Below are 27960 nucleotides of genomic sequence, written 5' to 3' on the forward strand. Positions count from 1 at the left end.
GCAACATGGTGCATAGAAGAAAAACTCAGAAATGCATGTACTAGGTAATAATAATACATGGGTTTTCATCAGAACCCTGCAACTTACAGGCTGTGTGAATTCTACAAAGTTACCTAGCTTTTCTGAGACTCTATTTCGTCCTCTGACAAATAAAACCAACTTTTCATCAAAAAACAAAACCAAACTCGTTGCCATTGAATAAATTCTGATATTGTTTAAAAATACTGAATAAAAAACAAAAATCACATAATGTTAAACATCAACTTGGAATGTCACTGGCCAAATCTAGAACTTAATACTTCAAAACAATCGATCAGCTTTGTTCAGCAAATAAATGGCAATGAAAATAAAAGAGGGAGGGAGGGCTATTATTATGAATTCTTAAGAGAGACTTACTAGACATATCAACCAAATGCAGCCTATGGACTTCGTGTAGACCCTGATTCAAACAAACTATGTGTCAACTGGGTACTTTTAAACACTTACTGGATATTGTATCAAGGGACTACTGTTCTTTTAAGATACGATATTATGGCTACATTTAAAAAACTTCTTCTATTTATAGGTGAAATAAAATATGTTATTTGCTTTAAAATAATCCAGTGGGAGTGGGGTGAACTGGGTGAACACAGATGAAATAACAGGGCCTCATATTGATAATTACAGAAGCCAGATGATGGTTTTACGGGGTTTATTAGCCCTTCTACTTTTTAGGTATGTTTAAAAATTTCCATGATAAAAGCTCATTAAAACAAAACAAAACAAAAGTGTGTAGATAGTGCCTAGCATTAACACACAGAAAATCAAAACAGGTCATAAATTTACTCTGCTAATTAGGAGTTAAGAGATTATTTCAAAAAGCAGAGAAATATGACATAAAATGGAGCATGGCATGAATGAGATAATAGGCTGATGTAGAGTGTTTCTTGATTATTAATTGTGATACCCAGTTACTTAGAAAGCTACAGTCACGTTCCCCATCACGGTGTTTAATAGCTGGGTTTTAAGGAATTACAAGGGAAACAACACACCATAGCACTACTCTCACTATAATGGCTATCTCTGTTCAACTTTCTTGTCTTTAATGTGTTACAGCAATGACCCTTTCTTGCTCCTCACACAAAGTTATCTCGTGCTTATTTACAAAAAGAACAAAAATTGTGGCTCTGATTATATCTTGGCCAAGATCACCAGACTTTAACATACCAAGTATATAGCATAGTACTGCATATGTACACTTGTAAAAAAAAAATCATGAAACAGTTCAAGCTTACTGATATCATTATGTAAAGGACATACCTGGACAACTATTCAGTTTACACAAGCTTTGGTCTAAATAACTCAGAATTCTCATATCTTAGTTGTGTTAAAGCTGACTTCTTCTACATGATTTTCTTAGACAAGAAACACTTTCTAGGTTATGCATTTCATATTTATAAACTAACCTAAATAAAAGCTTATACATTTAAGATACATGTTAACTCAATGTCAAAACATTCTAGGAAAACTATACATTTGGAAGCCAATAATATGTTCTCTGTAGACCAAGCCAACAATTAAAAAGAAAGAGAGAGACATACTCTAAGTCAGGCAGTGGCTGATCAAAGTCATGAAATTCTTCAGGTAAGGTTATGGCATTATAAGCTGCTTCCCGGTTTTCCTCAGGCAGGTCAACAACACCTGGAAAAGAAATGCTAAGCTTGAAGGTCAAGCTATACCACAGATTATTTAGGGCAAAGTCAGTAAAGTTTCCTAAGACTGTATTCTGAAAGAGTTGATAACATGTGTAAAGTACCTTGAAGCACAAGCACTTCTGTGTTCTATAATAAGCTGTACTACTTGCTTTACCAGAAAAAGTCAAAGCACTAATAATTATGTGTTAAGCTGATAAATCTTTAAAAGGTCCATGCCAACAAATATATAGTAAGTTTTCTAAATAAGCATGACATTTATAAGGGGAGAAGGAATGACAGCAAAGGAGTAACTTCAAACGTTCAAGCATTGACTTTAGAGGCTGGAATTATTTTAATTTTTCTTTATATTTTTCAAACTGTCTATAATACATATTGCTTTTAAAAGATAAAAGCAAACAAAAAACAAGTTTCTTACAATGTACCTAGTGGCCACAGATGTTAGAAATCCTTCAAGTCCCTTAGCATAACTGCAGCCTTTGCCGCAACATTTTGCTTTTAGATCTCCAAAATTTGGCTGTTCGTATGTTAAAATAAATTGAAGTACTAGACTGTAACCTAAGTAGAAACCATTGTACAGGACATCTCTTCTATACATTCAGATTATCTGAATTAGAATAAAATTTCACCACTGCTTTAAAAAAATTATAGAATGATATAAGAATTCAGGTAAACACCCTAGTAATTATCTACTCAAATGGAAGTGTGGCTGTCAGAATCCAATTCTGGAATCAATCATCACCTAAAACAAAGCAACAAAAACCTCAGAGAACAATTAATGAAAAGTCTCTAATTCAGGTTAAAAGTAAATCTGATTATAAGAGTACACTAAAATTATCCAGGAAAAAATCTAAAACCTTAAGATTTTCTTTTCTCAGCTATAAAAAAAAAAAAACATGTAACAATTAGTTTTCAACATTTCAACTTCCAGTAACTCAGTTCTATGTAAGTTGCTGAAAAAAGGGTTACAAGAAAAAGCCAACTGCACAGGAAGAACAAAAAAGGGGTGATGTTCCATAACCCCACAAACAGAACGAACCAGAATAAAGTGGGTTTGTTCCCTTGATCCACTGCCTCTCCAAGCCTTGTCCTATCTTTCATGGGTTCCTTGTATTGCAATCAAAACAAAAACATGCTGTTTTAGAGCATGTGTTTAGCAGTTTTCCACACCAAACATGAGAAATGCCAGAGTTGGAAGGAAAAAAAAAAAAAAAAAGCCCAACAATACCTGGCCGAAAAGCCATCTTTATTTTAATAAATGCCTCATTACAATCTGCAAGGAGATATTTGGCTTTCCTGTGATAGATTCGAACTACTCCCAGTAAGAGATGTCCTGATGTTCGAAGCGCCATCTTCACCTGTAAATAAAACACTAATATTAATCTAATTTATAAAATTAATTTTATAGGTTTAGAGATAACTGTACTTCAAAGCCTACATTTTGTGCAATTTATATGCTGTTTTTCCGTTATCTCTTTATGCCCTTTATGATTTATTTTGAAACAAAATCATCTATATTTTATTTTCCACTGTCTTTAACTGAAAATTCCCTTAATATTTCCAAACGATAGACTGGCAGTAACCCGTGAATTAACACAAACGTGAAATAGCTATGAAGCAGGTACAAAAGTATCCCACTGACTGTCATTAGCACACTATGGATATGGCCTACTTGAAGCCATAATCTCCTCCTTGTTGGCTAAATAAACTCTGATTTGGTTTGGGAAATGGGTATCTCCACACTTGAAAGATGCTTCTCTCATTCTTCTCTGCTAATGCTTGCTCTTGAGTAACCAAGTTCAGCCGAGTAGTAAGTGTAAAGTCTGCCAAGAGTTCCTGAGAAGGACTTTCCCAATAAAAGAATGTTTCCCTTTCCTGCTTTGTTGAGTAGGTAGAGCTTGGTCACCAGGTAACCCTGAGGCCAAAAGCCTGAGGACAAGAAGCCAATAAACTAAGAAAGGTGAATCCCTGGATATCATCACTGACATGCTGAACCAATCATAAACCTATTTTCAAACTTCTAGTTAAGTAAGACTGTTATATACCTTATTGTTTATGCCACTTTTCAGAGAATTTTTTTTAAACTGTGCTTTATATGAAAGTTTATAGAGCAAAATTAGTTTCTCATTAAACAATTAATATATATATTGTTTCACGACACTGGCTGCCAACCCTGCGATGTGTCAACCCTTTCCCCTTCTCAACCTTGGGTTCCCCATTACCAGCTTTTCTGTCCCCTCCTGCCTTCTCATCCTTGTCCCTGGGCTGGTGTGCCCATTCAGTCTCGTTTTATGGGCCCGCCTAATCTTTGGCTGAAGAGTTTACCTAGGAAGTGACTTAAGTACTGAGTTAAAAAGGTGTCTGAGGGTTTCTCCAGTCTCTGTCAAACCAGTTAAGTCTAGTATTTTTTTGAGTCAAAATTTTGTTCTACATCTTTCTTGTTCCGTCCAGGACCCTCTATTGTGATCCCCACTCTTTAGTGACTTCCTATTACTTGACTGAAAAGCATACTAACTGATAAAGGATAATGGTACCCATCTTTTTTCACCTGGAAATACACTCCTCGGCCTATTTTTTTCCAAGGCAGAACTTAGATCTTGATCAATGCTTATTGCAATCAAGTGTGTGGGGTGAAAAGCAGTAGTTGGGAAAAGAATGAGACAAGTAAGCACTTGACCTAAATAAAATGATCAAAATTTCTCTGGCTATAATATGAAAATTATTGAGGGAGTGAGACAACATAAAGTCAAACTTCCCTAGATAGTTTTCCAAATCATACCATTAAACTTACCCAGTTCTAAAGTAGCAAAAATGATTAATATAAGTTTAAATTATGATTAATATATGTTACTTATAAAATAAAATGTTACATTTTTAAGCTATAGGTATATGCTGTAGAACTCCAGGACCCTATTTATAATGACGAGCTGGTTCTACCATTTATGGCCATTTCACACGACTTATAGCATACTTTATGATGTTTACTGCTAAAAGTTCTTAGATACCTGAAATTGTAACAAATACGTGTTTATCTGATGATAAATCCCTCACGCAAAAAGTAATTTGCAATTAAAACACTGTTCCTATAGAAAAACAATCTATTTTTACGATGTGGTTTCAGGAGAGAAATTTAAAATTAATATTGACTGCACTTTCATCTAAGAAAGGAGGAAAAAAAATCTCTGCTCATCATTATCCTGTCAGGAATTAGCAACTTTCAAAAAGTGGTGTTTGTGCAAAGGCCTTCTTTCCGGATTAGTTTGGTGCAGAGTTTAGGCTGGGACTAGGTAAAATGTATGAAACTTTTGCTGTTAAGCTAACTCATATTAAGAGTCTAGGTATGATAAAGAGGAAAGGTTATATATTCATGGAAAGTTCTGCACAGGGTGTCACTGGCTGTTCCAACCAGGAGAAAAGAGAGGGAAGTAGAGGGAAAGGGAGAGGGAAAAAAGGGGGAAGAGAGAGGGGCAGAAGCAGCGTGGAGAGAAAGGGTGGGCATTTACAACTGAGCCACATGTCTGGTACTTGTTCTAGAACAACTAAACAAATCAACATTTCCCCACATGAACTGTACACCAAAAGCAAATATTAAAAATCAAACAAAAACTACTCGGCAACAGTTTTTAAAAATTTAATTCTTACACACACACATACACACAAACACACACTATAGTCTTTTACTTTATTCCTGAACCATATGCCTTGTTTAGTGCACACCTTCACACATTCCTAAACATAGGTCTCGTAAGATCAGGCTGTCTCTTATTTTGCAGTGCCCCTAACAAAGTACTCTGCACATATTTGAAAAAATTTGTAATCCTTTTCAGCTAAAGCACCCTCCGTATTTGTTTATGGATGTTAAACTTTAGCCACATGTATCAATTTCAAGAAAAGAGCTCAACTTCTCCCCTTTCCATTCATTTATCTCAGTAAGCATACCTATAAAAAGGAAAAAAAAACACCATGTTCTCTTCGCAGCAGTACAAACTGGTATAAGCTCTCCAGAGAGCAAATTGTTAACACATATGAGAAATCTTAAAAACAGGCATATCCCTTTGCCCAGCAATATTCCTGAGCATCAATCTTAACATTTAAGGATGTACACAGAGTTAGCAAGAAATGTTTACTAAATAATTCTTCTTAATAAAGAAGTTAGAAATAATATAAGCTATGCAAAAGAGAAGAAACAGGTTTAAAAAAAAAAGAACAAAAAACCATGCACAACACAACAAAAACAATGAATTACAGGTCCACAATTCCTTATTTGAAATCCTAGTGTCCAAATGTGTTTCCGAATTCAGAGTTTCTAAAATGTTATAAAGGGAATGCAGTGTGTATATATACCATATATCTACATATTAGTATTTCTATAGTGAATTTATGAATACCTCAGTTACCTTATCTCAGTTTGGGTCAAGTCTGTTTCAGAGATTTTTTTGTATTTAAATTCTGTGGATAAGAGATTATGACCCTGTACAATGCAACCATTAAAAATTATGACAGAACTGCAAACAGCTTTCTCTGAATGCAGTGTTGTTAAAATATATATATATACACAAACACACACACACACACACAATGCAGTTTTTGTGTACACACAAAAAAGAAAATTATGTGCCTACTACATGCATATATAAAAAGGGCACATCAAAACATAAGTAAAGGTTTCTCTAGGTGGTAGGATTACAGGTCATTTTTATTTTTTCTCCTTTGGTTTGTGAAGTTTTTGTTTCGGTAAAGTTTTCAAATTAGTACTGTCTTCAAAAGCATGTGGTACAAATGTCTTTAATACCAACAAATTCCATCAGTTATCACTCTAAAACTAGCAAAATTCCACACACAAATGGAAATTTTATAATTCACTCTAATTTCGAGCACAAACTTTCATTTCTACTTCAAACATACACTTCTCCACATACCTTTTCTGAACATTTCTCTGCTACGTCTCCAGCTTAATTCCTCTAAGATCCCCTCACTCTTCATACTTCTCATTTTTTAAAAAAAACACATTATGCAAAAAAAAAACAAAAACGACAAACCAAATCCATTGCCATCGAGTTGATTCCAACTCATAGTGACCTTACAGGACACAGCAGAACTGCTCTGTAAGAGTTTCCAAGGAGCTGAGCGCCTGCTGGATTCGAACTGCCGACCTTTTGGTTAGCAGCCATAGCACTTAACCACTATACCACCAGGGTTTCTGCACTACCCCAACTGACAATCTGCAGAAGTGTGGTTCCCAATGCTATGAACACAGTCGTGCTCTGGAAGGTTTTAACAATAGAACAATTTGTGTGTGTGTACGTATGTATGGCTATATATGCAAGGTCCAAGAAAGGACCTTTAAAACAGATGTAATTTTACACAAACACATATATAAATTATATTTAAGGATTTTTCTTTTATTTTGACATTAGTCCTTCATACTTTTTTGAAGTCAAAATGTCTGTTTTTCAATGAAATGGTAATTAGGTCTGTGTGTTTTAAAGGTCTTTTCTTGGTAAAACAAAAACTCCGTATTACTTTAAGTTACACTATTTGTGAAATCCAAGTCTGGAAACCACTGCTTCAGGACAGTTTCAGAGGATGTCAATAAAAGCTCCTCTGGGAACAGAGCAGTAAACAAAGCAATAAGGTTAAGGACATTCATGCGGCTTCCATTCCAGTGGGAGAGACAGAAATTAAGTCAGCGAGCTAATATCTAGGGGAAGAGTGTTCTTTAGAAAGGGCACCAAACCCAGTGCTGTGGAGTTGACTTTGACTCACAGTGACCCTACAAGTATAAGCAGAACCGTCCCATACGGTTTCCAAGGCTGTCAATCTTTAGGGAAGCAGACCGCCACATCTTTTTCCCGTGGAACAGCTAGTGGGTTTGAACCGCTCATCTTTTGGTAAGCAGCCAAGTACTTTAACCACTGTGCCAGCAGGGCTCCCTACAAAGGGCACAGCCAAGGGCAGAAGTTCTGATAGGGAAAAAGCTTGGTATCTTCAAGAAACAGCAAGTAGGCCTGAGAGGTAGAAGTAAAGTGAGCGGTATAGATAGTATCTGCCAGGTAGGTAAGATAATTAATCTGGCCCCTTGACCTCTTCATTAATGGGTCCTGCTGAGGTGTGGAAACCCCCTTGCAGTAAACAATTTGGCCTGTGGACCTGGTTTCTGAAAGCCTCACCACACCACCTGAGGCCAAGGAATTAGGGCTGACCAGACCAAGAGCGACCGCTTGGGGGCCCGATGCTGACTAAGCCTCAGGAGGCATGATGTAACTTATCATGGCTACATGGCGAAGCCAATAAAAGGCCGTGGAAGAGAAAAGGCTCACTGGAGCTTCCTGGGTGGCGAGAGCTAACACCGGCTCTTAAGCAGGTACCCTGGGAGCATGGAAGCTCTCTGCAGAGACCCCTCCCAGACCTCATCCTGTGTGTTTATATCCCTTCTCTTCTGAAGACAGCCCTTTCCTGGCACGTTGTGAGTCATTTCAAGAAATTACTGGACCTAAGAAACAGGAGGGGCTGTAGAGCAGCTGGGGTCTGGACTGATGAGGGTAGCAGGCTGAGATTTCTGTTGGATGCAGCTGGTGTGTGGATTGGGATTTGCTATCCACTACACAATCTGGCATCAGAAGTAGCTGATCTTAATCTCCCTGGACTGGTTTGACACTAATTTATAATGCCTTATTTTGAATAGTTTATAAATTCCTAAATCAAGAACACACACACACACACGTATAAAAACACCTAGAGAAGTCAAATAAAAAATATGTGGGTACTGCCCCATGTCATATACTTATCTGCCATTGAAATAGGTAAATGAAATTATCTATGCAGTCACAGAATTTTTAGAGAAAAAACAACATCAAACTGTCATCATATCAAATCATATCTACACTTAACCACCACAAGTATGGTTGCAATAAACACAGGTGCCTACCTAAAAGGTTGTTTTACAGAGAGAGTTCTATTTCGCATATCAATAAACAATTGGCAAAGTGAATAAAAATATCTGCATCAAACATACCTTGGGTGAGATGATACTCTCCACGCTGCTCTCTAAATTACACTCGAACACATGGGCTTTGGTTAGCTTCTTATCCCAATGGGCCGCTAGCCAAATTTTGGCCAGAGGCCCTCTTTTACTGAGGACAAAATGCGCGTAGAACATTGTTCCGGTTGACTATAAGACAGCAGGAAACCTGAAGGGGGAAGAGTTAATGTAAGAACCATATGAAAATCTAAACATTTATTGAGACATATAAGAAATGTATAAAAGTATAATATGCATTTAAAAAAACAATCTATGGCTTTAATTTTGAGGATAAGATAATGTCTCCAAAATATTAAGAGCTGAAGAGAAAAGGGACAGGAAGTGTCAAATCACATTCATGTCCTGCTGTCATCTGACTCAAAATAAAAGCTCAAAGTTTTTTTTTTTTTTAAAATAAAAATTGCCATCAGAAAACTCTTACTCTTCTTGAAGTTTCATCCAGTGTTTAATTCCATTCCTATCCTAATTACTGACTGGATAAAAGTTAGAGAATATGTCTTTTACTTTAAGAAAAAAATGTCCAAGAAGAAAAACTATTCAGGCACAGATATTAACCAATCTGGAAATTTCCATTTTTAGAACCTCATTTAAAATTGAGATTCTTAGTTAAAAGCTTTGTACAATAACTGCTACCATGTGACAAGCACTGTGCTAAGCATTTCATATTCAACTAAGCAAAGGTAAGAATACGGGTTAGATCCATTTTATAGGTAGGTAATTTAGAAAAACTGAGGCTGTAAAAGGTGAAGTATTATATGCACTTGTCTACTTATAATTTAAATACTAAACCCATGACAATGATAAAAACTCGTTGACACTGAGTCAATTCCAACTCATAACGACCCTACAGGACAGAGTAGAACTGCCTCATAGGGTTTCCAAGACTGTAACATTTATGGGAGCAGACTGCCACATCTTTCTCCCGGCAAAGCAGCTGGTGGGTTCAAACTACCGACCCTCGGACAGCAGCCGAGTGCTTAATCACTGCACCACCAGGGCTCCTACATGACAATGATACATTATAAAACTTACCTTATGACTAAAATAATCTTAGCAGAAATATAAGCGTATTATTTACATTCTATTTTTCTTTCAGCAAGTCAATGTATTAATACATAACAAAAAAAGGCAGCTTGAAAAGTCCGGTTTGGAGGAAGCACATTAACTGCGGAAATTGACATTTAATATTATTTAATTTCCCTCTTTCATAGATTAAAACAAATCTATTTTGCCAACTGAGTATCTTTTCCTAAAATTTCCATATTAGAGCAAGACATACAAAGTATGCTTAAACCATAATATGTAAAAAGAACTTAATTTTTAAAAAACCCTTTTCCTTTTGAAATAATTACAGTCACAGGAAATCGCAAAAATAGTAGAGGTCTCATTTACCCTTCGCCCAGGTTCCCCTAAAGTTGCAATCTTACATAATTACAGTAAAATATTAAACCAGAAAACTGACATTGGTACAATGTATGTATGTAGTTCTCTGCTAGTTTATCACCTGTGTGGATTTGTATAACCACTACTGCAGTCAAAATACAGAACTATTCTCCATCGCCACAAGGATTGCTCTCTCCCGTACCCCTTCATAGTCACATCCACCCCTTGCTCCTTACCACCCATAAGCCCTGGCAACCATCTCTCTGTTCTTTGTATTTAATTTTGTCATTTCAAGAATGTTAAATAAATGGAATTATACAATATGTGACTTCTGGAACGGCTCTTTGCACTCAGCATAACACTCCTGAAATCCATCCAAATTGATCCGTTTATAAACACAGGCAGTCCTTGGATTACCAACACATTCTGTTCCTAAATCTGTCTTTAAGTCAAATTTGTACGTGTAAGTCGGAACAGTTAGGTATGGTTCATATATAACGTCAGTCAAATGTTTGTCTTAGTATATAGTGTACCTTTCTATGCATAAAAACGTTACAGAAACATACACTCAAACATCTTTAACATAATACAGTAATAACAATGTTTTTATGCGCATCTCTAAGTAGCACCCATTTGTTATTATGAACCATTGTATGTACCTTGAATTTATAATATAATAGGCTTTATGGGGGTTAGTTTGTAGCTGCAGGTTGTATATACGTGGGATGCTTGTAACCCGGGACCGCCTGTAGTTTGTTCCTTTTTATTGTTGAATAGTGTTCCACAGTATGGATATACCACAATATGTTCAGTCGTTCACCCACTGAAGAACATTTGGTTGTCTCATTTTGGCTTATTTCAAATAAAGCTACTATGAATATCATCCACAGACTTCTGGTGAATATACATTTTCATTTCTCGGGGATAAATGCCCAGATGTCTGACTGCTAGGTAGTATAATAAGTGTTTATTTAGTTTTTAAAGAAAATTTAACCCAAGTCCTATCAAAATTCTAGTGATTTTCTTTTATAGATATGGTGAAGGTTATCCTAAAATTTATATGGAAAGGCAAAAAACTAGAATGGCTAAAACTTGTTTTGATGAAGAATAATGTGAGAGAATTTAGTCTACCCATATGTGCAAATAATTTTTGACAAAGGTACAAAAGCAATTCAAAGGAGCAAGGATCGTCTTTTCAACAAGTGGTACTAGAGCAAACAGATACCCACAGACCAAAAAAGAACCTCAACCTAAATCTCACACCTTACACTGTAACTACCTCAAAACAGACTATTGATGTAAGTGTAAAATGTAAAACTATAAAACTTCGGGGGGGGGGGGATTTTGTGAAAAATCTTCAGGACCTAAAGCTTGGTAAAGACTTCTTAGACATGACACACCAAAAACAGGATCCATAAAAGAAAAAAACCAAATAAACTAGCCTTCATCAAACTAAAAACTTTTGCTCTGCTAAAGATCCTGCTGAGAAAATGAAATGACAAGCTACAGACTGGGAATCTATGACACGACATACCTGACAAGGACTTCATTTAAAATATATAAAGCTCTCAAAACTCAAGAGTTAAAAAAAAATCCAATTAGAAAACTGGCAAAAGATATTTTAAAAACATGTCACAAGGGCGAATAAGACCATGAAGAGATGTTCAACATCATTAGCCATTAGTGAAATGCAAATTAAGACCAGAATATCACCACAGACCTATTAATACCAAATACCAAACCCTTTGCCACTGATTGCAACTCGTAACGACCCTATAGGACAGAGAAGAACTGCCTTACAGGGTTTCCAAGGCTGTAATCTTTACAGAAGCAGACTGACACATCTTTCTCCCATGGAGAGGCTGGTGCATTTGAACTGCTGACCTTCTGGTTAGCAGCCATGCCTTAACTACTTTGCCACCAGGGCTCCCCAACCCAAAGACAAACCTCACTGCTGTAGAGTCTATTCTGACTCCTATCTTTAACAGTAGCATTCATTACCAAATGCTGGTAAGGATACAGAGAAACTAGGTATCTCATATACCGCTGGTGGGAACGTAAAATTTCTTTTGCAAGCTTTAAATTTTATAAAGTCAGGGGAAGTAAGTTAACATTAACTTTCATGTTTTCATAGAGACTGTAAACTTTTCTAAAACAAGAACATTGTTTACTGTACTTTCAATTAAAAACTGTGCCCATTCTTTCCCACGGTGTACAGAAAAAATGTATTAGTTAAACATATCACAGGCAAGAGATTTCATGCCTGTCAAAAGCATCTGGGAGAATGAGAGGCAGTATTTCAAGTGTAATGCAATCAAGTTGTCTCATCTCCATTTTCCATCACTTAATGGCAGAATCCTGAAATTCTCATTTTCTGAACAAATGCTCCCAAACAAAAAACAAAACAAAAACCCGGGTGCTGTTGAGTCAACCCTGACTCATGGCGACCCATGTTTATCAGAATAAAACTGTACTCCACAGGGTTTTCAATGGCTATGATCTTTCAGAAGTAGAATGCCAGGCCTTTTTTCGGACAAGCCTCTGGGTGGATTTGAACCACCACCCTTTTGGTCAGCACTCGAGCTTAACCATTTGGGCCACCCAGGGAATCTTCACTCCCAGGGGGTCACTAATTCACACTAGGACCATTTTCTCAAAAGAAAAACAGGAGTCAGCAATTGCCTAATGTGAATTCTTTTCCTCAAATCTGGAATTAAGAGAAAAACTAAGGAATACTCTACTAGGATAAGAATTTACTCTAGGGTAGAGGTATTAAATAATATCTTAAAACCAAAAAACCCATTACTGTCAAGTTGATTCCAACTCACAGCCACCCTACAGGGCAGAGTAGAACTGCCTGATAGGATTTCCAAGAAGTGGCTGGCGGATTTGAACTGCCGACCTTTTGGTTAGCAGCCAAATGCTTAACCACTATACCACCACGGCTCCAAAAACTCCCTTATATGCCACTTGGCAGAGTTTTACTTCAAAATATGCTTTCCATAATCAAAGTGAACCTCCTATGTCGCAAACCAGTGTTTCTACTTCAAGCCTTAAAAATCTGTTAGCACAAAACTTAAACTGCCCTAGTAGTTGTTAGTTGCCCTGGAGTCGATTCCGAACACACGGCGACACCACATGTTTCAGTCTAGAACTGTTCCATAGGGTTTTCAAGCCTGTGATCTTTTAGAAGCATATCACCAGGCCGGTTTTCCAAGGCACCACTAGGTGTGTTTCAATCGTCAATCTTTCAGCTAGTATTCAAGCACTTAATACTATGAATAAATACTACAAGATTTTATAGACATCCAATGTGGCAGTGTGTTCTTAGACATCTAGTTGCAATATCATACATGACAAGCTCCAAGTTTCCTGTATGAAAGCAGACAGTTGTGCTCCAAATAAACATACTAAAAAAACTCCTTCATATTTAGCTCCTAGAATACTGCCAGTCACATGACAATTATTAAATATGTGCTTCATGAGTTAAGTAAATGTGATACACCAAGTGATTTCACAATTGACATATGTAAAAAATTCTGGAGATTTCAGACATTAAAACTACTGGCACTTCTCAACAGGTGTCAGTAGTTCAAGGCCAGCACTTCAGCTGCTGGTCAGAGCACCATGACTAAAATATCCCAGCTATGCAGAGGCAAAAGATTCCTAAACGGATGCCTTCTTGGCACGGGGGTGGGGGATAATTAAAGCAGAGTGGTGCTAAAATCAATCTGGGAAACGATTAGCAAGAGGAAATTACCCTAATAACTAGAGGAATGCAGAGGAACAGTGGTGGATCAACTATTGGCTTATATGTAAAGGCAAAAAGTACAATCACTGTTATCTTCTAAAACAAATGTTGCTTAATAACACCAAATTTTATTCAATCTTAAGAAAATAAAGGATGATTAATCTCTGGAGGTTCTGAAGACCCTAAATTCTGCTAATCCTCACAAAAGATCTTAGCAGAAACCCTGCATTTGGACCAGAGCATAGCTAAGCAATTTCCTGATTACAGAATCAATTTTTCTAAAGCAGCAGACAAGTTTTTTTTCCAACTGAGCCTAAGAAAATAATTTAAGTCTGATGTGAAATGGCAGAAAAACCAATAATTTAGAACATATCCAGGAATGCAAAAAAAAGATAATTTCTTTAAGATTATTCCAGAGTACCAAAGTCAAATTAAAGCTTGTGTTTCTACAATGAAGTCAGTCATTACTAATACTTCACTCAATCCTCCAGCTGCTCCTTGGAAACCCTATGGGACATTTCTACCCTGTCCTATAGGATCCTTATGAGTCAGAATAGACTAGACAGCAACAGGTTTAGTTTTTTTGTTAGGAAAGTGTCTTAGCTTCTTAGTGCTGCTAAAACAGAAATACCACAAATCGGTGGCTTTAACAAACAAACTTATTTTCTCAGTTTGTTGTTGTTGTTAGGTGCTGTTGAGGTGGTTCCGACTCCTAGCAACCCTATGTCTAACAGAACAAAACGCTGCCCAGTCCTGCGCCATCCTTAACAATCGTTGCTATGTTTGAGCCCACTGTTGCAGCCACTGTGTCAATGTATCTTGTTAAGGATCTTCCTCTTTTTCTGTGACCCTCTACTTTAACCGAGCATGATGCCCTTCTCCAGGGACTGGTCCCTCCTGATAGCATGTCCAAAGTATGTGCGACGAAGTCTGATCACCCTCAATTCTAGAGAGCACTCTAGCTGTACTTATTTCAAGACAGATTTCTTCGTTCTTCTGGCAGTAAGTTAGATAGTCTTCGCCAACACTATAATTCAAATGCGTCAATTCTTCTTCAGTCTTCCTTATCCACTGTCCAGCTTTCCCACTGCATACGAGGTGACTGAAAATACCATGGCTTGGGTCAAGCACATCTTAGTCCTCAAAGTAACATCTCATAATTTAAGAAGCTTAGAAGTCCAGACACAGGGCACTGGCTCCAGGGGGAGGCTCTCTCTGTCCATTGAGGGAAAATCTGCCTTTTCAGCTTCTGTGCCTTGGTTCCTTGGTGATCTCCACGTGGCATCTATCTTTCCCCAATCTGTGCTTTTCTCTGTGCCTAATCTGTTCTTTTTATATCTCAAAGGTTTAAGACACACCCTACACTGATATGGTTGCATTAACATAACAAAGAAAATCCTATTCCCAGATGGAATTACATCCACAGGTATAGGGGTTAGGATTCCTACACATATTTTGGAGGGACACACAACTGGATCCATAACACAAAACATGGCAAGATAGCGGTTGTAGAAATTGGTATGACCTTTTTGAAGGGCAATTTAGCAACACCATATGAAAATTTCAAACACTCATATTTCCAGCAATCAATACCGAAGATATACTTGGAAATGTATAATATTAGTAACAAAGAAGACAGCATTAGGCACTGAGCATTTTATGTTAATCCTCCACAGTCTCGTAAGGTGAATACTGTCCAATTTTGCAAATGAGGAAACTGAGGAAAAGAGTGGATAAGTAACTTGCCAAAGATTACTAGTATTTAATAGAAGTGGCACTTAAACTTCAGAGACCGCATTTCTAACTACAGCACCGTGTTGCCTTTCCAGCATGGCTTTTAACAGTAAAAGATTAGGAATAACCTACTTGGCCATAAAGAGGTGACTTTCTAAAAATTGTTACATCCACACAACAAAACACAATGCAGCTTTTAAACAATGACATAAAGCTTGTACTAATATGGAAACTCTCCAAGGTAAGTGCAGAACAACTGGAGTTATTTAAAAACAAAGAGGACTCTCTATATACATATATATTTACAAGCAGTTGCATCACATAAAATATCTGTGGAGTACACACGAAAGTGGTGACATTTGCTACCTCTGAAAAGTGGGTCTGCAGGGAAGGGGAGGCCTACTCTTTTGTACTGTTTGATTTTTTATATGTGAGGTATACATTAGCTATTCAAAGTAAAATCTACTACACTGGAAGTCAAGACACAATTCTGTTTTCCCATCAACTAGCAGGTTAAGCTATTTAAGCTATGAAGTTCAGTTTCCCTGACTATAAAAACCTGGAAGGTTGAAATTTGGTGATTTGCTAACTTTGGAAAACACCAATACCTAACTCAGATAAGACTGGAGCTATCTCTGTGAGGGGTGAAGGGGGGACTCTGGTAAAGAGGTACTTCCAACCTTACATGCTAGAGCCCCCCTCCCGTTTGGTTCTAACATTCTTTGATCAAGGGTTTTACAATCAGACAGTCCCACGTTCAAATCCAGCTACCTCCTTACTTGTTTCGTAATGGTGAATTAAGTTATTTAACATCTGAGTTAGCTTTCTCAACTATAAAATGAGGATGATATTCTCAAAATAAAGTTATGAGATTCAGAAAGAAAAGCATACCTAACACAGTGCCTGGCACACTGGAGATGAAAATAGAACTTCAAGAAAATCTCACAGCAGCACATACACCCGTAAGCATGAGCACGCCTAACAATTCTAACACAGCAATATTTAGACAAAAACAATTTTATTTTTCAAGAATCAAAACATTCCCCCTCTGAATCAAACTATAAAAAATGAAACTTCTCAGAACTTACATATTCTGTAAAACAGGAATTCATTAGGAAAAAAAAATTCTCAACTTTAAGAATACTTTAAGCGTATGCCGCTCTAAGTGGAAAGTTTTACTAACGTGTTGTTTTTATAAACACAAAAAGAAAATAAAGGTTATTCTACCAATGAAAAACGCTACGTCTATTAGTTATGAACTGTTGTCAGTCACGTCAACAATCTACAAACTGTTAAGGGATTTAATCATTGGATATGGCACATGTCCTCATCAGTGTCCTTTCTAAATTAGTTATTAGTTACCCCCAGCATTAAACAAAAATATTTAATAACTCTACAACTTAATGGAAAGCTTCTCCAGCCTGTCTCTAAAATTCTGCATACCTGCACAGCGCACTAGCATTTACACTCCTTTTAAGAAAATAGGATTTTTTTTCCTGAAAGCCAATTATTTTTAACAGTATGAGAGAAAATACTAACTTTCGCTTGCAAAGAGAAGTCGATAATAAACACAAAAGCCTTTACCAAAAAACCTTAAAAAAACGCCAAGCCCGTGTTTTTGAACTCTGGAGACAGTCTAAAAAATTATAAGGTGATTAAACAAACCCTCTAGCGTTTCCTTCTTTCAAACTTAAACAAGGCCGCTAAGTCTGGCAGCACAACCCGACAGTGTCACCCCACACTATCACAGTAGATCATTCGCAAGAAAAGGACACCAAGCATTTGTCACAAACACTCCTCTCCAAAGTGTTCTCTTGAACACCCAGTACCCTTAACCATTACAAAAAAGATTAGAAAAGTTAAGGGGAAAACCAATTATGTTAACTTCCTAAGAATCAGAAGTTCCCTTCATCGCGTATTCTATTGGTCTGTTCAATATTTAATGTTCCCAACGTAAAAATTTCCCTTAAGAAAAAAAAAAAAAAGGCGGCCGGGGGTGTGGGGGGCGCCAGCAGTCACTGGCGAGGGGCCTGGCGAGGAGAACCGCAGGGCCTGCATCTTCCAGACCCTACACCAAGCTCGGCGGCCGGTTGCTGCTCTTCGAGCCTGGCATCGCGGGCGCGGGGCACGCCGCCGCCTGCTCCCGCCCGGAATCCCGCGTCTTCCCAGACAGCCATTTTTACCGAGGAGTAGGCGGCCCGGTCACCAGAGCGGGCTCGTTCAAACCTCCTCCTCTCTCTCCCGGCCCGCGTTTCCTCCGCCTCCTCGGAGAGATCGGGGACCAGCTGCCCGAGTAACTAACTGGCAGAATGACTGCTTTTGTCGGTTTTGGAATGGACCAAAACCATTTGTTCTCGAACAAGCGATGATGCCGGCCTGGCCTGCGCGGGTCCCGGCCGCGGGCGGGTTCGGGGCAAAGGGGCCTGGGAGAGCGGCGCCACTGCTCCCGGCGTCCGAGGGTGGCGGCGAGGGCCCCGCCCGGGGGCACAGCGGGTGCTGCCTTCTCTCTCGCCCTCCGGCCCCCCAGAATCCAGCTCCCCGACGGCAGGACGGCGGGGAAGCGGTGGGGGAAGGGAGCCGAAGGAAAATAAGCGGTCGGCTGAGTTTCTTACCTTGCTCTCCACCGGGAGTAGGGCCAGACTGGGTGGCCCGGGGAGGGGAAAAGGGTTGGGGGAGGGGGCGGGGAAAGGGGGGAGCCCTTGTGTGGTGTAGCTTCGGAGCAGCTCCTGCCGCCGCCACAGCCGCCGCCTCCTTTCCGATTCACTCAAACAAACAAGATGGCTGCCGTTACGCCGCGGCTCTTCCTGCCGCCCAAAAGCTCGGTTCAAATCGGCAGGATGTTTACGGTCAAAATGGTACCTGTGCGCCTGCGCAGCCAGCCTAAGCACTGGAAGGCGCGGCGCAGGCGCAGTGACCACTTCCTTTTCTTTGGACCCTGCCCACTGCCTGTGGGGCCCGGAACTGAGCAAGCACAAAGGTGATTCTCTTGCCCAAGGGTCTTCTTGTGTTGCAGAGGGAGCAGTTTGCGCACGCGCAGTGCCTGCCTGTGAAGTGAATCGTTGGGTTTCGCTTTATTTTTGTGTTTGTTTTAAGGGAGAGAAATTTCGTTGTACAGTTTTGTGTGCACGTGAGACAAAAATTCATTTTAATGGTTCTACAGCAACGAAGCTAACATGAAAACTTAAAACTAACTTCACATAGGTAGTGCTTCATTCATTCAGTCAGCCTGGATCTATAGAAGGTCTTCGGTGTGCCACACAATGTGCTCGCTAGGCTCTAGGATACAACGATGAATACAATAGAAATAGTACCTGCCCTCATGAAGCTTGCAGATGATAGGGAAGCATCTTAACATTTTTGCAAGTACTTAACTTGTGCCAAATATAGAGGGAGATCTGATAGTGGAGAAGGAGGGGGAACGGGAGAGAAAGTGGAGGAAGTCTTCCCTCAGGAACTGATGGTGGAGCAGGGATGTAAAGGCTGACATGTTACAATGACAAGAGAGCTGGATGGGTGTTGAAAAGAGTTTCAGGGAAAGGGCACAACATGTACAAACGTCCTGTGGCAGACAGCAAGATGGGGATGTTGTTGTTAGTATCTGTCTAGTTGGCTCCAACTCATGGCGACCCTGTGTGCAGAGTAGAACTGCACTCCATAGGGTTTTCAAGGCTGTCCCCTTTCAGAAGCAGAATACCAGTCCTTTCTTCCAAGGCACTTCTGGGTTGATTTGAACGCCGACCTTTGGCTAGTAGGTCCAGCACTTAACGGTTTGTGACACCCAAGGACTCCTAAGATGGGGATAGAGGAAAGGAAGGAACGCCTGGATGGTTGGGCACAAAAGGAGGCTTCTGTGTTTTGGAAAGATCACCCTAGCATATTGCCACGGGTACAGTGAATGTTCAGATGCAATTGTTGTTCAGTTGAGGGATATATATATATGTGTGGAAATAAAATCAATATATATATGTAGATATGTATGAGGAAATAAAATCAATAGGAATTGGTGACCGATTCATTATGGAGGTGTGGGAAACGGAATTGTATGGATATTTCCTGGGTCTAGGGCCTGCAGAATTGGATGGACTGGACTGTAGTACCATCCACTGAAGCAAGGCATATGGATGAGGTCATGTGAAGTTTTATGTTTGTTTTTGTTGCTGTTGTTTTGCTTTTTTTGTTACCCATCTCAATGTCAAACTTCCATTTGCTCTTTCATTGGCCTCCTTACTGGTCTCCCAACTCCACTCTCCCATTAACAATAAAATTCCTTACAATAGGAAATTCAGTGTCTGCCACTTTAAAATAATCTGTTTAAGTGTTGTTCAACTGCTAAATGACCTCCTAAAACTAATCAGTTGAAAAAAGTCTCTTGTCAGGTTAAGGATACATTGCATGGTGAATCCTTCTTTGTTAATTTAACATTTCAGTTTAAATCTGTCTCAGGTTAAAACTGTGGTGGGATGGATATGCATTACCACTTCCTGTCTTTCTTATCTTAAATTAGCTTTTAGAGTTTTTTGTCTGTGGGATCATGTATATTTCCTCTGAATTTGAATAAGAACAATTCTGTTCTCCTAATTTCTAGTGACAAGTCTGATTATAACACTTACATCAACAGGCTTACTTTTTCTATAAGACATTTATTTCTCTACTCTTAGAGGATGGTTATGAACATGAGCTTTGGGTTCAAATTCTAGTTTTCTACTTCCCAGGTGTCCTACCATGTGCAATTTACCTAACTTCTCTGGGCTTCAATTTCTTTATCTATAAAAATGGGATAATACCTGCTTTTCAACATTATTGTAAAAATTAAATGAGGTCAGGTATACAAAGGGCTTAGCATAATGCTTGGAACTGAGAAATTATCCATTCAATGAATGGTGGATATTACTCTAACTCCTTCTAGCTTCTGAGTAATGAAATAGCTAGCAAGGTATGGCAAATATTTATCAAATGTTCAGCTTTTAAGAACATCAGTAAATATCCAGATACTCTCAATGCCCCATCCTGACAATATCTTACTCTATGCCTATTCTGCTGCAATCCTTTTTAGAAACAATTACTCTGTCTCACTCTCATCAGTAGTCAGTATGGAACTCCCATGGTACTATCACTTCTTTTCTCTTGAACCATTTGTTTCAACCCAATAGCTCTCTTCTCCTAGCCCATCTTTCCATTTTACGGGTTTTCACATAGTTTTTTTACGTACAACCCTAGCCCAAGCTGCACTGAAGACATTGGCGAAAAATAAGTCTCTAGGAATTGATGAAATACCAATTGAGATGTTTCAACAAATGGATGCAATGCTAGAAGCACTCACTTGTCTATGCCAAGAAATTTGGAAGACACCTACCTGGCCAACCACATTTGTGCCCAGTCCAAAGAGAGGTGATCCAACAGAATGTGGAAATTATCTAACAATATCATTAATATCATATGTGAGTAAAATTTTGTTGAAGATCATTCAAAAATGGTTACAGCAGTACATTGAATGGGAATTGCCAGAAATTTAAGCTCGATTCAGAAGAGGATATGGAACAGGGGATATCATTGCTGATGTCAGATGGATCTTGACTGAAAGTAGAGAATACCAGAAAGATATTTACCTGTGTTTTATTGACTATGCAAAGGCATTCGACTGTGCAGATCCTAACAAATTATGGATAATGTTGAGAAGAATGGTGTCATGGATTGAATTATGTCCCAAAAAATGTGTGTGTCAATTTGTCTGGGCCATGATTCCTGGTATTGTGTGATTTTCTTCTATGTTGTAAATCCTGCCTCTATGATGTTAATGAGGGAGGATGGGTGGCAGTTGTGTTAGGAAGGCAGGACTCAGTCTACAAGATTGGATTGTGTCCTGAGGCAATCTCTTGAGATATAAAAGAGAGAAGTGAGCAGAGAGATGGGGAGACCTCATACCACCAACAAAGCAGTGCTGGGAGCAGAGCATGTCCTTTGGACCCGGGATTCCCGTGCGGAGAAGCTCCTAGTCTGGGGGAACATTGATGAGAAGGCTGACAGAGAGAGAAAGCCTTCCCCTGGAGATGACGGCCTGAATTTGAACTTTTAGCCTACTTTACTGTGAAGAAATAAATTTCTCTTTGTTAAAGTCATCTACTTGTAGTATTTCTGTTGTAGCAGCACTGGATGACTAAGACAGAATTTGGTACTGATAGAGTGGGGTGCTGCTCTAACAGATACCTAAAATGTGGAAGCGGTTTTGAAACTGTGAATGGATAGAGGAGCATCAGTGGCAGAGGACCAGCAACAGCAGAGAACCTGCAGCGGCAGAGAAACAGCAGTGGCAGAGAGGCAGCAGCAGTAGAACAAGGAGACCACTGCGAGAGGGCGCTGGAGCTGACCCACGGAGAGAGCTGAGTGCCTGTGCGCACAAGGCTTCCTGGCAGAGTGGGGTGCCTCTGGGCACTTAGCAGTGGAGCTACAGAGCTTTGGAAAGCTTGCCCCAGCATGGCAGACGCGGGCGGACCTGAGGCTGGAGGAGCTGCGAGGCTAAAAAACCAGGAAGCAAGCTGAAGGGATAAGAAACACAAGAAGCTGAGTTGCCTCAGTCTCAAAAGATATGGCCAGGCCATGACCTCAGAGGTTTCAAAGGGTGGAGCCATGGCCTCTGGTGTTTCTAAGGGTGGAGTCGCCACTCAGATGGACTGGGAGAATGGTGTGCCTAAAGCCGAGGGAGCAGAGTTGCCTTCCCAGTGGGCCTGGAAGGTGGAGCTGAAGCTCAGGGCCGAGGGACTTCTACTCAGAATCCGGAGACTGTGGCCAATACCTAGAGTCTGGAGGGCAGGGCCATTGTTTAAATTGTCTCAGAGAACAGAGATTATTTTCAAAGCCTGGAGGGCTGATGTAATATGTTCTGCTGACTTGCTTGGTGCCTGTTATCCAGTTTCTTGCATTCACAATGGAAATGTCTAGCTTGTGCCTGTTCCGCCATTGTACCTTTGGAAGCAGATAACTTGTATTCTAGATTTCACAGATGAAGAGGAATTTCTGGATTTTGGACTTGAATTTCAGACTTTTGCTATGTTATGATGGGGTGAATATGTTTTCCATGTTGCAAGGATGTGATTTTTGGGGGGCCAAAGGGTGGAATGTCATGGATTGAATTATGTCCCCCCAAAAATGTGTGTGTCGATTTGGCTGGGCCACGATTCCTGGTATTGTGTGATTTTCTTATATATTGTAAATCCTGCCTCTATGATGTTAATGAGGGAGGATGGGTGGCAGTTGTGTTAGGAAGGCAGGACTCAATCTACAAGATTGGATTGTGTCCTGAGGCAACCTCTTAAAATATAAAAGAGAGAGGTGAGTAGAGAGATGGGGGAACTCATACCACCAAGAAAGCAGTGCCAGGAACAGAGCGTGTCCTTTGGACCTGGAGTGTCCATGCGGAGAAGCTCTTAGTCCAGGGGAACATTGATGAGAAGGCCAATGGAGAGAGAAAGCCTACCCCTGGAGCTGATGGCCTGAATTTGGACTTTTAGCCTACTTTACTGTGAAGAAATAAGTTTCTCTTTGTTAAAGCCATCCACTTGTGGTATTTCTGTTGTCGCAGCACTAGATGACTAAGACAAATGGGAATTCCAGAACACTTAATTGTGCTCGTGAGTAACCTGTGCATAAATCAAGAGCAGTCATTCGAACAGAACTAAAGGATACGGCATGGTTTAAAATCAGGAAAGGCGTGTGTCAGGGTTGTATCCTTTCACCAGACTTACTCAATCTGTATGCTGAGAAAATAATCCGAGAAGCTGGACTATACCAGGAAGAACGCAGCATCAGGATTGAAGGAAGACTCATTAACAACTGGCCTTATGCAGATGACACAACCTTGCTTGCTGAAAGTGAAGAGGAGTTAAAGCACTTAGTGATGAAAATCAAACAGTACAGCCTTCAGCATGGATTACACTTGGACCAATAAGCAACATCATGAAAAATGGAGAAAAGATAGAAGTTGTCAAGGATTTCATTATACTTGGGTTGACAATCAACACCCACAGAAGCAGCAGTCAAGAAATCAAACAACGTTTTGCACTGGGCAAATCTGCTGCAAAAGACCTCTTTAAAGTGTTCAAAAGCAAAGATGTCACTTTAAGGATTAAGGTGCACTTGACTCAAGCCATGGTATTTTCAATCACCTTATATACATGTGAAAGCTGGACAATGAATAAGGAAGACTGAAGAAGAATTTACACCTTTGAATTTTGGTGTCGGTGAAGAATATTGAACATACCATGAATTGCCAGAAGAACAAACGCAATATGTCTTGGAAGAAGTACAACCAGAATGCTTAGAAGGGAAGATGGCAAGACTTCATCTATGTACTTTGGACATGTTATCAGGACAGATCAGTCCTGGAGAAAGACATCATGCTTGGTAAAGTAGAGGTCAGTGAAAAAGAGGCAGACCCTCAAGAAGATGAATTGACACGGTGGTTGCAACTGTGGGCTCAAACATAGCAACGATTGTGAGGACGGCACAGGGCCAGGCAATGTTTCATTCTGTTTGCTAAGAGTCGGAAGCAACTAGAAGGCACCGAACAGCAACAATTCATTCTTTCTAGACTTTTCTTTGATCAACTTCAGAAGTGTCATGCAACAAATATTTTATACTTTGATTTTTCTTTAGTTAATTATTTTTTTTTTTAAATTCTGATGCAGCTTACTTGATACCTACCACATTAAAAAACAAAAAAGCCAAACCCATTGCCAACAGTTTGATTCCTATTTGTCATGGATTGAATTATGTCCCCCTAAAAATGTGCGTATCAATTTGGCTGGGCCCTGATTCCCAGTATTGTGTGGTTGTCCTCCATTCTGTGATTTTCCTACGTGTTATAAATCGTAATCTCTGCCTGTGGTTAAAGAGGATTAGGGTGGGATGTAACACCCTCACTCAGGTCATATCCCTGATCCAGTGTAAAGGGAGTTTCCCTGGGGTATGGCCTGCACCACCTTTTGTCTTGTAAGAGATAAAAGGAAAGGGAAGCAAGCAGAGATTTGGGGACCTCATACCACCAAGAAAGCAGTGCTGGGAGCAAAGCGTGTCCTTTGGAATGAGGTTCCTGCGCTGAGATGCTCCCAGACCAAGGGAAGACTGATGGACCACAAGAACCTTCCTCCAGAGCTGACAGAGAGACAAAGCCTTCCCCTGGAGCCGGTGCCCTGAATTTGAGCTTCTAGCCTACTGGACTGTGAGAGAATAAACTTCTCTTTGTTAAAGCCATGCACTTGTGGTATTTCTGTAATAGCAGCACTAAATGACTAAGACGTTAGTCATGGCAACACTATGAATTACTAATATTGAAATGAATATTCCTGAAACTCTATCTGCTTGCCTTATTTCTCTCCTACTCTAACTTCTCCTACTTATAATGTTTTCTTATGTTATAGAGAATCCTGTTTTAAAAGTTTAGTAGTTCGGAAAAACAAGTCTCCAAAATTGTGTGCAAATCTTAAAGAACTTTGCCACTATATGTTGGTTATCTGTTTCTCTGACAGTTTTTTTTCCCACTAAAAAAAAGTTTTGTATGTGTGTGTCATCATAAATAATATGATCTAAGAAGACCACAGCTAGTTTCCCTGTTGATGAGTGTCCCAAATCATACACATCGTCAACTATCTAGTCAGAAAGCAAAAGCAGACCATTTTCAACTGACGGAAGATTAAATCTGTAGTTTAAATCTCTCCAGCCATGGTTTTAGTGAAACAAAATCACAATCACTAAAAATTGCAAGACCAACGACTTCTTCGTTGCAAATACCTTTTTCCACCAACATAAATGGCAACTATACACATGGACCTTGCCGGATGGAATACAACTAGTTCCTTAAACTTGGTACATTTGATTCTTTTGAACAAAGAATATGTTCTGTTCCAGCTTGGAGTCCCATCCTATTATCATACCCATTCATCTCCTTGTACTAAATAAAATGTCAAGATAAATTGTCTTGTTGCAGAAGTTAGCTGTAGTGTAGTGTAAAGAAAATGCCTTTTAAAATCAGAAGCTGTGGATTTGAGTCTTTGCTTTGCCATTTAACTGCAGTTGCACCTTGGGAAACCATCTCACTTTGCTCTGTGATAGGCTGATAACACTAGCTCTGCTATCTGGAAATACTTATTTGATGAATGTGCATTGGAGAGTAATGTTTTGATCAAAAGGGGAATGCATTTTAAGGACGTAGTTCATAGTCAAAACACCATAACTAGACAGCAATTGTATAAGAAGCAGAAGGATTGAGGACAAAACATCATTATTTGATATATCAATTCTTAATACATTAGATATTAAGTAATTAAGTGATGACGGTGTGTGAGAGAGGACTTTGTAAGCCTTAGAATGGTAGATCATCTATATTCATATGTTCAGCTTCAGACAGAAGTTGTGGCATTTGAGTTATGGCTGTGCTCTGGAGGGCCTGCAAATATCACCTTCAAGGTTGGTCCAAGGGTCTGCTCAGGCAGATAAGTGTCAACAAGAACAGTCACCAGAACTCAGGAGTTGGCCCCAGGGGTGCTGGAAGGAGAGCGTCTCTGGGTCAGATGGGAAAGTGAATTTGTCAAGGACTAAGGTTGAGATGAAGGAGGCGTGGTGGCACAATGGTTAAGCGCTGGGCTGCCCACCTACCGAGGAGATCTGCAGGAGCAAGATCAGGTGATCTGCTTCTGAAAGATTACAGCCAAGAAACCCCTATGGGGCAGTTCTATTCTGTCACATGGTGTTACCAGGAGTCAGAATCAACTGGACAGCCTCCAGCAACAAGGTTGAGATGAGCAAGCCACAGAGGCAGAAGCTGGATCAGGGTCTGTGTTAATCACCTGGACTTTTCTTAGAAAGTTTCATTATGCTAACAACTGCCCGGTGAGCAGTAAGCCCATTAGAGTCAGAGAAGCATCACTCTATGCACTCCTGCCATGATAATAAAACCCCTGGTGGCCCACTGGTTAAGAGCTTGGCTGCTAACCAAAAAGTCAGTCATTTGAATCTACCAGCTGCTCCTTGGAAACCCTATGGGGCGGTTCTACTCTGTCCTATAGGGTTGCTATGAGTTGGAATCGACTTGATGGCAACGAGTTTGTTTTTTTGTTGTTGTTAGTTTACTTTTAGGAAAAGAATTTCAGTCTGTTCTGTCACAGTGTGAGTTTCTGTAATAATGCTAATAACTCACATATGATCATCGACAGGAGAATGATTTCCGAACGACATTGGAAGTCAAGGGCATTTTTAATTCTTTAGCTGGGAGTTTTTGTCAGTGACTATTTCAGTGTGTACCCTCTATCAAGCCCATCATCTCTTCTGTAAGCAGTACTGTGCCCTTGAGAATCATGGATGCTTATCCAAAAACAGATGATAGTGTTTCCTCTGAAGCCCTCTAGCAATTTAGAATGCAGGTATTTTTGTTGTTATAACATGATGTGCATTGCTCCCTTCATTCTGCAAAATTGCCTACTAAACATAACAGGACTAACGGGGAAAACAGGATTGGGGAAGATCATTTAAAACCTATGCAACTAACAAAACCAGTAACAATTCTAATAAAAATCTCAGCACAATTTAAAAAGCATGTGAAATTACCACTGAACAAGGAAATAATATATAGCAAATACAGTACTTTATAAAGAAGGTGAAGGTACCTGATGGAAGGGGATGTAAGGAACTGTAGAAGTTGCTGAGATATGAGACAAGGGCACGATGCACAGAGATCAGGGAAACCCATGCAGTAAGCACTTCCAAGACACAGCACTGGGCTAAACTGAGCCAAGAACATGTGGAGTAAATGGGCATCATGTACAGTACAACACTGGTAGTGTAGTGGTTAAGAGCTATGGCTGCTAATCAAAACCTTGGCAGTTCAAATCCACCCGGTGTTCCTTGGAAACCCCGTGGGGCAGTTCTACTCTGTCCTATAGGGTTGCTATGAGTTGGGATCCACTTGACGGCAATGGGTTTGGTTTTGGGTTTGGTACAATACTATGACCTCCGTGGCTCACTGCTCAGCTGTATTAATAAGCTCTGCAGTAACTTGGTGGGAGCAAAAAATTAATGTGCTGGGGGACAAAAAATCACACCTGAACCAACGTAACTTCCACGTCATTCAGGAATCATTCTCCTTTGTGAGAATCATATGTGTTCAGAGAGCATTACTACAGAAACTCACAATGAAACAGAAGAAACTGAGAATCTTTTTCTAAGACTAAAGTTGGAATTTTATCATCAATGGCATCCTGATCTATTCATGGCAGGGTGGCATAGAGTGATGCTTTTCTGCTTTAATGGGCTTACGACTCACCTGGAGAACTTGTTAATATGCAGGCTTACATTTAGTAGTTTGGGATGGG

General features: G+C 39.6%; 1 protein-coding gene across 1 annotated transcript in view; it reads right to left on the reverse strand.

Annotated features, from left to right (window-relative positions):
- The window catches only part of RAD21 (RAD21 cohesin complex component), a 31614-nt gene extending 13367 nt beyond the window's left edge, over positions 1-18247 (reverse strand). Inside the window, exons 1-4 of the mRNA XM_004372964.2 lie at positions 18214-18247; positions 8707-8881; positions 2920-3049; positions 1581-1680 (exon numbers count right to left, since the gene is read on the reverse strand). Of these exons, the coding sequence (XP_004373021.1) occupies positions 1581-1680; positions 2920-3049; positions 8707-8850 (374 nt within the window). The 5' untranslated portion in view covers positions 8851-8881; positions 18214-18247. The remainder of the gene's footprint in view (positions 1-1580; positions 1681-2919; positions 3050-8706; positions 8882-18213) is intronic.
- Positions 18248-27960: the final 9713 nt, after the last annotated feature.

Source organism: Trichechus manatus, unplaced genomic scaffold (genome assembly GCF_000243295.1).
Source record: "Trichechus manatus latirostris isolate Lorelei unplaced genomic scaffold, TriManLat1.0 scaffold00022, whole genome shotgun sequence".
Lineage (NCBI taxonomy): Eukaryota > Metazoa > Chordata > Mammalia > Sirenia > Trichechidae > Trichechus > Trichechus manatus.